This window comes from Pteropus vampyrus, unplaced genomic scaffold, assembly GCF_000151845.1.
Source record: "Pteropus vampyrus isolate Shadow unplaced genomic scaffold, Pvam_2.0 Scaffold35, whole genome shotgun sequence".
Classification (NCBI taxonomy): Eukaryota; Metazoa; Chordata; class Mammalia; order Chiroptera; family Pteropodidae; genus Pteropus; species Pteropus vampyrus.
The window spans coordinates 1,364,225-1,375,521 of record NW_011888816.1 but is presented as its reverse complement, the minus strand read 5'-3'; the positions used below and the strand labels follow the sequence as shown (position 1 = coordinate 1,375,521).

At 39.7% G+C, this 11,297-nt stretch overlaps 3 protein-coding genes across 4 annotated transcripts in view; 2 read left to right on the top strand and 1 right to left on the bottom strand.

Moving 5' to 3' along the window:
* Positions 1–1,949, top strand: part of LOC105290303 (zinc finger protein 197) — a 68,731-nt gene extending 66,782 nt beyond the window's left edge. For both annotated transcript variants that reach the window (XR_002779683.1, XR_002779682.1), the window contains one exon: positions 1,802–1,949. The gene's annotated coding sequence lies outside the window, so the exon portion shown is untranslated. The remainder of the gene's footprint in view (positions 1–1,801) is intronic.
* A 199-nt stretch (positions 1,950–2,148) lies between these two features.
* Positions 2,149–4,864, top strand: ZNF501 (zinc finger protein 501). Its single transcript, XM_011357347.2, is given in 3 exon segments — positions 2,149–2,306; positions 2,309–2,357; positions 2,359–4,864. Coding segments are annotated over 3 exon segments (798 nt in total). The 5' UTR covers positions 2,149–2,185; the 3' UTR covers positions 2,987–4,864.
* A 935-nt stretch (positions 4,865–5,799) lies between these two features.
* Positions 5,800–10,522, bottom strand: KIAA1143 (KIAA1143 ortholog). The gene is made up of 3 exons (XM_011357479.2): positions 10,475–10,522; positions 8,052–8,196; positions 5,800–7,407 (listed from the first exon to the last, which is right to left on the bottom strand). Exons 1-3 carry the CDS (start codon positions 10,520–10,522, stop codon positions 7,193–7,195), a joined length of 408 nt encoding a protein of 135 aa, XP_011355781.1. The 3' UTR covers positions 5,800–7,192.
* Positions 10,523–11,297: the final 775 nt, after the last annotated feature.

Genomic DNA, 11,297 nt, shown 5'->3' with positions numbered 1-11,297 from the left:
TAAAATCTGACTAGAAGTTTGAAAAGTCTTTGTTCAATGTCAAATAAGATGCTGGTGGTTTGGGCTGCATTAGACTGGAAACCAGGTCTCCGCCTTTTAATAGCATTCATTCCTTTCTATTCAGAGTAGTTCTTAAAACCTTCCTCTTAGGAGGGGCCCTTCTTCCAACAGACTCCCCTTTGTCTTTTTGGAGATTCTGCTTCACACAGAGGCTGTCTTATTTTCCTGAAATCTCTCCACCTCTGATTGTGGAAAATAACTGCTGGGAAGGATCCCTGCTGTTGACTCAGCTTTTTCTCAAGAGGTGATCTCACTGCTTGACTCGTAGTAGCTGTTCAGTTAGTACTTTTCAAATAAAATGATGAAAAACCAGTGTCAATCAAAGACCGACTGAAGGGCTTGATTTAAGGTTTTTGCTCTTTTCCCATGTCTTTAGAATCAAAGCGTCACAGAATGTTGTGACTAAAGGAAACTTGAGATATCTAGTTTTTCAATTTCATTTCACAGATAAGAAAAAAATCACAGTTGAAATTGAGTGACTTGCTTCAGGTCATTGAACAAGTCAGTGGCAGAGCAGAGACTAGAATCACGACCTCTTGACTCAATCCAGGGCTTGTCTCACTGCCCGCTACTGTCGCCCCACCGTCTTTGACTTCTGAAGTCAGCGGCTTCTGCATTAGATATGGAGGAAGGGTGTGCTTTGGGCTCTGACCTTAGCTCTTTTTACCCCAGGAAGCTTAGTCTTTAGGAGCACTTGCCCTCTTTCTTTGTGCATTGTCACATCTCTCTGAAGTCTACCCACGCTGACTTTTTGTCCTTCGTAATAGTCTTCTAGGAGAACAATGGTATTCTTTCATTCAGACTTAAAATAGTCATTTGGTTAGGGATGGGATAGTCCTAGGTTCCCCTGAATCCAGAGTATGGAGGAAGTAGGCTGATGATTTATGGGTGTTCTTTCTCCTTTGTGCCTCAGATTCCTGCCCTTCCTCAAGAGGAGAGTTCTTGGGAAATGATTGTTACTTGTGTTCCTAACAGTTTGTCACTAGGTAAGTAAAATCTAAGTAGAGAGCTCAGGATGGGTTGTTATGGGGGTGCTCATTCAGCGGTGGTGGCAGACATGTAGTAAGACCCACCAGTGACACTGTACCTAGACCCTTCAGACTGAAAACACAGAACCACCCAGAAATGGCACCAACCTTTCAGATCAGAATGAGAGTGGCCTGTTTGGGAAGAAGGCTATGGAGTAATTGGTTACAGTACAGATCAGTTAGCAGGGCTCTAGTTTTCAAACCTAGAGATTTCCCAGTTGTACTTAGGGGGAGAGCTATAGATGCTGAATGTTTTGGAGAGAAACAGAGGTCTAAAGAGACATTTATCAAGGTGAGTGAATAAGGAAGAATTGGTAAAATGAACCCAGTAAGTTATAGCCTGGATTACTTTTGAATCCTTGAGAGAGAAACTTCCAATTATCACTAGTCTGCCAAGATATTGCTTATAGGCAACCTAAGGAAATATAATTTTTCACCTATTTTTTTGGTGTAAAGACTATAGGTGGGTGGTAATTTTCCCCAATGCTTAATTTACCCAAGATGAGTATACTTTATCTCTGTCACATTCTCCTACTGTTTATCACTGTTTGATACTAAATTAGCTGGATTATTAGTAATTGTTTCAGGATCAGTCACTAGAGGGAATTTTATAGACTTCACAAGACATGTCACTACTGAATCTCTCTCTCCCTGTCACCTATTCTAATCTTTTCCCCGTGTCATTGTTATCTCCTTTCTCTATTATTGAGAAGACGATAAAAATGAAGCCTCCACATTGAGGTCCCCAGTTCTGCACAGAGGACATTTTTCTTTGTGAATATTTTTTCAGGCGAGAAGACCAGCCCTGATGGCACAGTGTTAAATGTCTTGAGGAAGATGCGGCGAGTCAGAGAGCCTGGGCATCAGGTGTTCACATTTGGAGAAATCGAAGATGCATGCTGAGCAAGAAATGAGAAATCCTCCAGGAATGACTGTGAGGACAACACGTTCACACATGTAAACTTTCTCAGGAGAACTGTTACTCTAACAATAATCACCTTTGAGAAAGTACTATGTAAATATCATGAATTTGAGCGAAATTTCCTCTAAACCTGAACCTATTGGACGAACAGCCCCTTCACCGTGTTACAAGCAGCATGTGTTCCAGCTGGGTTTCACTGCAAATGAAACATCAGAGACTTAACATGCAGAAGAAACTTTCGAAGTGTGGTGAATGTGGAAAATTCTTTACTCAGAGATCATCTCTCACTCGGCATCATTCGGCAAGAAGCCCTACGTGTGTAGTGAGTGTGGAACTTGTTTCCATAAAGTCAAATCTTACCCAACGTCTGAAGATTCATACAGGAGAGAAACCTTATAAATGTAATGAATGCGAGAAAGCCTTTCAAGCAAGAACGATCCCTGCCCAGCATCTGAGGATTCATACCGGAGAGAAACCCTATAAACGCACAGGATATGGCAAAGTCTTTTGTCAGAGCCCCTCCCTTATTAAACACCTGTGGATTCATACCGGAGAGAAACTATATAAATGCACTGAATGTGGCAAAGCCTTCAGCCAGAGCATCTGCCTTACTCATCAGAGAAGTCATTCTGGGAATAAACCTTATAAGTGTAATGAATGCGGGAAAGCCTTTAATCAGAGTGCATGCCTCATGCAGCATCAGAGAATTCATTCAGGAGAGAAGCCCTATGTATGTAAAAAATGTGGTAAAGCCTTCACTCAGAACTCGTCCCTTGTTGAACATGAGAGAACTCACACTGGAGAGAAACTTTATAAGTATAGTGAATGTGAAAAAACTTTCCGCAGGCAAGCACAACTTAGTGAACGTTATGGGATTCATACTGGAGAAACGCCTTATGTGTGTGTTGAATGTGGGAAATCCTTCAGGCACAGTTCTGCGCTTGTCTGACATCAGAAGCTTCATGCCGGACAATAAAATTTGGGATATAACCAGTGTGGAAAGACTTGTACGAAAATGTCATTTGTTTCTCAGTTCTTAGGAGTTTGAGACTCAGTCTTCATTTGGGATGAATGTTTTATATGTTGAACAAGTGGCAGTGTGTTTTGAAAGAAAAGCGACTTGGTACTGGGTAGCCTTGACTTTGATGTCTTCTCTGACACGTAATGGGTGTGTGAGCCTGTTTTCCCCTCTCTCCTCCCCCAAGGAATAGTGAGGCTACTTGTTAGGGTTGTCTTGAGAATAAAATGAGCTGTATATAATAAATAAGTGCCATTAATTAGTTTTCAGTTATAGAAGTTCTAGAAGTTTACTAATGTGGCTACTGAAAACAAAGTTCAGCATGGTTTTTTTTTTTTTTTTTTGTTCTCATAATTATTTTTTTCTTATGGATATTCTTGACATTACCGTGCCACTGCCATCTCCTAGGATTTTTGGCCTCTTCAGTAGTGGACACAGGTTGCCCTTGAAACTTATCCTTGAAAACCAAGGCCCTAGAAAGATCTTGGCCTTTGGAAGTGTTGGAAGTGATGTGCCCTTCTCATTATGTCATATCAGGTCATGATGTCAATATGACTTATTACTAGTAATGTTACTTTGATCATTATGATAAGCTGGCATCTGTCCGGTTTCTCTACTGTAAAGTTATTAATTTTCCTTTTCTAATTACGAAGTATCTAGTGGAGAGATACTTTGAGACTGTGTAACTATTCTTTTTCCAATATTATTGGCCACTAATTTTCAAATCTTTTGAGGAATCTCTCCAACACCACTTATGTATGTTTTCACTATGGCTGCTGTAACAAATTATCACAAGCTTGGTGGCTTAGAGGAACAGAAATGTATTCTCTGATTTCTAGAAACCAGAAGTTTGAAATCAGTTCTATTAGGCTGAAGTCAAGGTGTTGGTAGGGCCACACTCCCTCCAAAGACTTTAGCAGAGAATCCTTGCTTCTTCCAGCTTCTGGCATTCTTTGGCTTTTAGCCACATCATTTCCATCTCTGCCTGTCTTCACTTTGCCTTGTCTGTCTAACCTCCCTATGCCTCTCTCTCTGATAAGGAAATTAATGATGGCTTTTAGATAATCCAGGATTATCTATTTGAGAGCCTTAATCACATGTGAGAAATCTTCACGATGGAAGGTTACATTCACAGGTACCAGGGAGTAGGACCTACCTGTCTGGAGGCTGCCATCCGGTCCATTGCAACTTATTACTGTGGAATTTGCTAGATGATTTTTCTATTTCCATCATTACTCCTTCTCCCTTATTTAACAGTTAATTTATAGCCTAATAAAAGTTTAATAAGAATTTTATTCTATGGATTGCAATCTACTACTATCATAATTTATTTTCTTGTTCAAATTGTTCCGGATTTGGCCATTGGTAATTAGAATGTTTGTTGTAAGGAAGACCTATCCCTTCTCCGTTTATGTCCTTTTGACATGTCCTCATTCTTTCAGCACTTTCTTTTTGGCACCAGATGGTCCAGGCTCTTTTTAGTACTCCTGCTTCTGCCCCAGCAGCACATCATTGGCCTGTCTAGCCCTGCTCCCATGATCCATTCCTGAGAACAAATGGGGGCAGTTCACGAGGGAAGAGGACTAGCCTCTTCGCTGGCCCCAAACTCACTTTTCTCAGCAAAACAGATCCTGCATTAACAGGGCCTACTGTTCTTAGTTTAGAGAAGGTGAAACTTTTCTTAAGGCTGCTCATCATCTCTCACATGCTAACATACCTTGGTCTTTCATCACAAGATGTGCTTCCTGGCTGACAATGTACACTTACGTTGTTAAAAATATCACCTATGGTAAAGACTTCATCAATATGAATAAATTTAAATATTTAAGACCTTTATATAGTCTTTCATATTATTTAAATTTTTTATTTTATCCCACTTATTGTAATAATGTAATAGGCTTTAGCAATATTTCTTAAATTTGACCATCAAAACTATATGGCAGGCTTGTTAGAATTCTGGGCCCTATCCCGATTCTGTAGGCAAGCCCTGAGAATTTGCATTTTTAAGTTCCCAGGGGTGCAGATGCCACTAGTTCAGGATCCACACTTTGACAAGCACTGGTCTGTTAAAAAAAATACATGAGAGAAACACTCTCCTTCATTCTAACTATATTTATAATGCTCTTAATATGCTACTGTTCTGGGTATGGAGGATATAGTGATAAATAAAGACAAAGTCCTTGCCCTCAAGACTCCCACCTCTAGATACTAAGACATATTAAAATTTACAGCAATTAAAAGTGTGATATTGGTACAAGGATAGATAAAGCAGTGATACAGATTTAAAAGTACTTGGCTTGTATAATGAGTAAGTGTCCATTAAAGACAGTACTGCAGAATGGTTTCAGGACTAGTTTGTGGAATCTAGAGAGTCTATTTCAGGGCTCCCTAACCCCCACACACAAATCACTTTTGAGTATTCTTTAAGGCACTAGGTCTTAAAATGGGGGAAAGATAGATGTGGTTGCTCTGAAATGGATGTGGCTGAGGATGGGATTTTGACAAGTCCCCAGTCTTGGTTGACTTGCAGTAATGAAACCTGTTAGGCTATTAAGCAGGGTCTTGGAGTTAATCTAGAAAGGCTCTAACTTTACTGTTCTATCCCTTCTCTACCCCAAAACTTAGAGAATCTCTCTCTCATTTCGATGGTCTTTCAAGTAAGTGAGACACAGATGTAGTTCTAGGACAATTAATTATTCAGGAAAAAAAGTATACCAAAATAAAAATGAACCAAAATAAAGTTTAAAATGTAAAAAAATAAAGAATGAGAATATAGGTGATTCTTTATCTGATACAGGTTGGGAAACGAAAAACAACAACAAAAAACTGACATTACAGATTACCATTTAGTAAGAAAAATATGACTATACTAATGGGAAATGAACAAAAAGTTAATTTAAAAAAATACGAAATGGTCTGTTAACCTATGAAAAACAGTTCAGCCTTCCTGGTAAATCAAAGAAATACCAATTAAATTTATTAAAGTTTTAATACTATGCAATATACATATGACATAATTGTACACTTTGAGCCTAAATCATCTTATTAAATAACCACTGTCACTCCAATGAATTTAACAAAAGAAAATTTTTTCAATACATTGAATTGACAAAAATGAAATGGCTGGTGCCAGCCCATGGCTGGTACACGGTTATGGATGAAGTACAGTGAGCTCTTGTAGATGGTAAATGAATAAAATGGTAAAAACCTCTCTAGAAAGCAATTTAAGCATCAAAAGCTTTAACAATATTTAAATACTTTTCGTTTCACAATAGATGTAAATCAGACCATTATGCTGTATACCTTAAACTTCTACAGTGATGTTTATTATTTCTCAATGAAACTGGAAAAAATATTTCTAAGGATTGAAGAAAAACAAGACTTCAATACTTTGACCCAGTAATTCTGCTTCCATTCTTCCATCCTAGAATCATCAGAAATACACTTGGAGGTTTCTGTACAAGCACGTTTGACCACGGTCTTACTTAGGCTGCACATAACAGAAACCTGACAGAGACTTAGATAAGAACCCCATGAGTTTGGCAGTCCAAGGCTGGTGCAGTAGCTCCTCCAGGCATGCCATTAGGATCCAACCTCCTTGAGTCTTTCCACTGGAGCCCGAGCATGTGGCTGCCTTCCTTATGTCTAAAAATGAGCCCGGTACTCCTAGGTTTCATGTCTCTGCTCCGGATAGGATAAAGGGAGAAGGACAAAGGTTCACGTTGCCAAATCTGTCCTTTTGCATCAAAAAACCCAGTAGCTTTATTAAGCAGACTTCCACTTGTACTCACTCTTTTTAGTGTTATCAACTACAGTCACCAGGTTATACGTTAGATCCTAACTTGTATCAGACCCTTACTTGTAGATGACCCACTTGTATCTCGTAACTTGCCAGAGCTGTCACATGACTACCCTTAGCAGGGGCAGGGGAAGTGTGCTTAAAAAATGTAATTTACATACATACACGCCCCACACGGGAAATAACATGTTAATAGTCTACAGAGTCAGCATTTCAAGTCAAAGGTGTATTGATGGGTGGACATGTTTTTCCCTTACTAAATTTTTTCTGTATTTTCTAAATTTTCTATAATGAACTTGTATTATCTTTATAATATGAAAAAATATTTTTTTTAAAAATACCCCATATACTCTTAAAGACTATACTTATTCATTTTCATCTTCACTGTCGAAAGAAAGGAGGCTACTGTTTTTGATTTGCTTTTGCGAGTTCTTTTTAACCGAGTCCTGCTCATCTGCCTCATCTTCCTTTGTCTTCTTCTTTTTTGAGCTTGCTGTTAAACCTGAATATTTTTCATCGGAGGAACGCTTGACTGGTTTTCGATACATGATTCTCCCATCAGCTGAAGCTGGTTCTTCATCTGCAGCAAAAACAAAGGTAAACAACTTCCTTCTCTCCTCATTACTTTGCCTTGAAGAATCAGAAGGCAAGGAAATCTCACGCTGTATTTAAGGATGGTCTCGAGTCAGCTCAGTCTGGTCTGCTCCATCCACTGCCTCTAACTGCATGCAGCCAGACATGCAGTCCCTTATAAAAACTCACTCCCTGAAGTGTTCCAGTCCTCCAGGAATTACAATCAGGCTATAATTTTAACTATTTTGAAAAGTGATTGGAACTCCAGCGTTTTCCAATGTAATAAATATTTAGGAATAATGAAAAATACACTATATAGCACACCACACTTCAGGCAATCATTAAATAGATCTCTGATTAGTCTGTAAACCTAACCACTTATTATTTTAAAAATAAGATGTTTTTACTTAAATTTGCACTTAATCCTCTTAACAACCCCATGAGTAGACATAATTATTGTTTCCATTTTACTGATGATGTAACTGAGGCTGAGAGGTGAAATAACTTGTTCCAGGTCACATATCTGGTAAGTGTTAAAGCCAAAGTTTGAACCCAGGACTGTGTCCTTCGAACTTACCATACTATTATATAAAATAATTTCATACTCCGGGCTCCTTAAACTGTTAGAAAAGCCAGAACACTCTGATGTACCTGCTTTGGCGGCCTTTATTTCTGCTTTAATTTTCATGGCTTCTTCAGCTGACAGGTCTCCCTTTTTTAAAACCACAACTTGGGGCTGTTCGTCTTCTTTGTCACTGTGATCACCATCTTCATCTGGGAGCTGGGGCTGGATTCTCTAGGGGAAAACACAAACACAATGTGTAAGCTGCTGACCTTGAACCAAATACAACCACTGTCTGTGAGAAACTGTGATTACTAAACTGAGAAGGGAACTCTACTGACTATATGTGTTTGGCAATGAATTTTCAAGTAACTCTTAAAAGCCTAACCTGTCAGGTAGGGGAGAGGTCTAGCTGCCAGTGAGCCTGGGGTGCTGTCCAACGAGATGAGTTTCCACCTCAGGAGGACCCCAGCTTGCAGTTCCCAGAGTCAGGGGCCCTCTGCTTCACGTAGGCTGCATTCCCAGCCTACTCAGGGCAGCCTGCTCTTCATCAAGCCTTTGTACTTCCACCTCTCCCAAAGGGTGGCAAAAAATAAGCAACCACCACCAAGCACAGAGAGCAGCAAGTAAGAAGGTACTCTTTCTCCCACCTGTGCATCTCTCCTCCCTTCCGACAGGTATGTTATCAACTGTTATCTACGTGTATAAAAATATGGAGTTATCTAAATCATTTTGTATACAAACAGGATACAGTACATAATACTATGTGATGTGCTCTTTTCTTTTTAAATTATGAAACTCCCCAAACATAAAAAAGTGTAGAGAATAACAGAAACCATGCACTCACTCACTATATACATGGTAACGTTTGGCCAGTTGATTTAGATTTTTAAAAAATATCAGACACCATAAAAGCCCCAACTTTTTACTCAAAAAAAAAAAAAACAACAACTTTGTACAATATCTTGAGATACATATAGAATTACTTATTTTTAAAAACAACTGCCTAGCATTATGTATGTGGTCATCTCACGGTTTATTTGACCAGTACCTCGTAAATAAAAATTTTGCTTGTTTCTAGTTTATTTCTACTATGATAAAAAATTTGCATGTTTTTGTTCACATTTGCAAACTTCTATGTAAGATAAATTCCTGGAGGTGAAACTGCTGGGTTGAAAGGCATGTGCACCCATCACACAGTAGTTAAACAGCTTGTTAGCCACCTCTCACAGAGCCTTGTCTCTCAAGCAGGATGACAAAGCCCTGAAGGATCTGTCCTTGCCCTATGACCTCCACCACACTCCACCACGCTCATGGTCTCTGGACTCCAGCCAGGTTTGAGTGTGCATATCCATGAACATATTATATTAGCTCCTTTGCCCTCCCTCTCTCTTAAAGTTCCCAGTGCCTAGGAAGCCCCACTGACTCTGGCCAACACTGACTCAAACTACCTTCCAGACTTGGATCCTTTCGAAGTGCTCTCCTGATCTCACCTCCTATCTCTCACTGGGAACAGCTCTCATAGGTAGCATGTACCACACTGTTACTAATGTTTTTCTGTCTCTATTAGGTGAGCGCCTGTGAGAGAGGTACCATGTGTTTCACGTCCGTATGTAAGGCAGAGAGCCTGGCAAACAGCGGGGACAAGAAATATTTGTTGATCTACTCATGAATGACCAATAGAATGAAAAATGATGAACTACCTGGAGCCCTGCCAAGGGCTCGTCCACTTTGTCTGCATCCCATGTCTGCTCATCACTTGACAAGTGTATTCTCTTTAATGATATCCATGTTAGTTTGCTAGTCATTAATTTTGCCTATTTTTCTCTAAAATTTCCAATAAGTGACCATAAATAAGTAGGTAATTAATACGTACTCTTAGCCAAGAAAATGAGAAAATGAAATAAAATCATTCCTGGTGTTCACTAGATCGTGAATCATTAATTCTGACTTTTTGTTTATACAACTGGCTGGAAAAACAAGAGACCAGTCTAAAGAACAGTGGCGGCAACCAGTGAAGACTGTTCATAGCCTCTCCTGAATTTACTCTCGACAAGGTGAATACGATGATTTAGCTCAATTACATAATGAGTTCCCATGAAACTTTTCTTTTTATCAGATCACTAGAATGATTGTATTGCCAAACTCATTAAGAATGAAGCTGTTTTCACAAACAAGGACATGGGGCATTTCTCTACAGAAAAGTCTCTTGACTAAATAAGCAATCCCAAATCACTGATACTAATTGGAAAGACTCTCCCTCAGAGTTCTCCTAAGTTAGCATTCCAAGCTGTACCCTTCAAAGTTTTGACTATGAACACTGATCATCGCCAGGACCTCAAGCAAACTATAAAATCAGGTCTCATAATTTCTTTACAGCTGAATCCACGTCCCTTTTCTCAGACGTCATCCTCTTTGTCATCATCACCGTTTGGTCCTGGGGATCCCTGATATGTTATCTCTAACCAAAAACAGCTCCTTGTTGCCTACTGAATAGTTCGTAAGGCCTCACCTCTATCTGCCCCACAATCACGTCTACATACAGTCCAGAATTCACCATGTCTACATTTTTCCCAATGTTGTTGCTTCCATCCCTATCTGCTGACCTACCTATGTATCAAGATTCCATCAGAATATCCCCTTCTCCATGAAGCCTTGCCTGATGACAAGCATAGTAAACTAACCAATGTAACTTGTCACTCACTATTTGGTGCCAGGCACTGTCCTAGGTGCTGGGAAGAAAGATAAGGATTAAGATACTTAGAGTTCGATTTGGTGGTGGAGATATACAGGAAGTTAAGTAATTGCCATGCGAAATGATGCGTATTACATCATTTTGGATATACAGACAAAATGAAGGACAGAGGAGGAGTAACTGGGGGGGCTTTGAGAAGTTTCATAGAGGTCATGTCTTCTGAAGGCAGAGATGAGGCAGGCAGGAAGGTGTTAAAGAATATGGCATTTGGGGAGCCATCTTTTTGTCCTTTCAAAGCCTGGCACAGTGCCTGGGTTTAGCCCATACTCACTGGATTGAGTAATTTCACATAAATGAGTCTTGTTTCCTCTATCAAGCTCTAAGTGACTTGAGGGGTGGGTCTTAGTGCAAATGCTGGATACAAAGTGCTACATAAATTCTTTATTTCGCCACACATGCCCTAAGCACAACAGTCTCTGTTAGGGAGGCTGGTTTGGATGTGAACCAGTTAGGGCTGAAGCCTGGGAGGGCTGAAAAGTTGACTCCCACCGATCCCATCCCTAAACTATTCAAATGTGGCTCTTCCCTGAAGCTCCTCTTCTGCTACTCAGATCCAGGACATCTGCTTACTTTTTTTTTT

Bases quoted from the DNA above. Each gene is read 5' to 3' on its own strand.
- KIAA1143 (XM_011357479.2), bottom strand. From the start codon at position 10,522: ATGGTGAATTCTGGACTGTATGTAGACGTGATTGTGGGGCAGATAGAG. The intron at 8,197-10,474 runs GTGAGGCCTTAC...GTTTTCCCCTAG, and splicing joins TGATTGTGGGGCAGATAGAG to AGAATCCAGCCCCAGCTCCC. The intron at 7,408-8,051 runs GTACATCAGAGT...TTTTTGCTGCAG, and splicing joins AATAAAGGCCGCCAAAGCAG to ATGAAGAACCAGCTTCAGCT.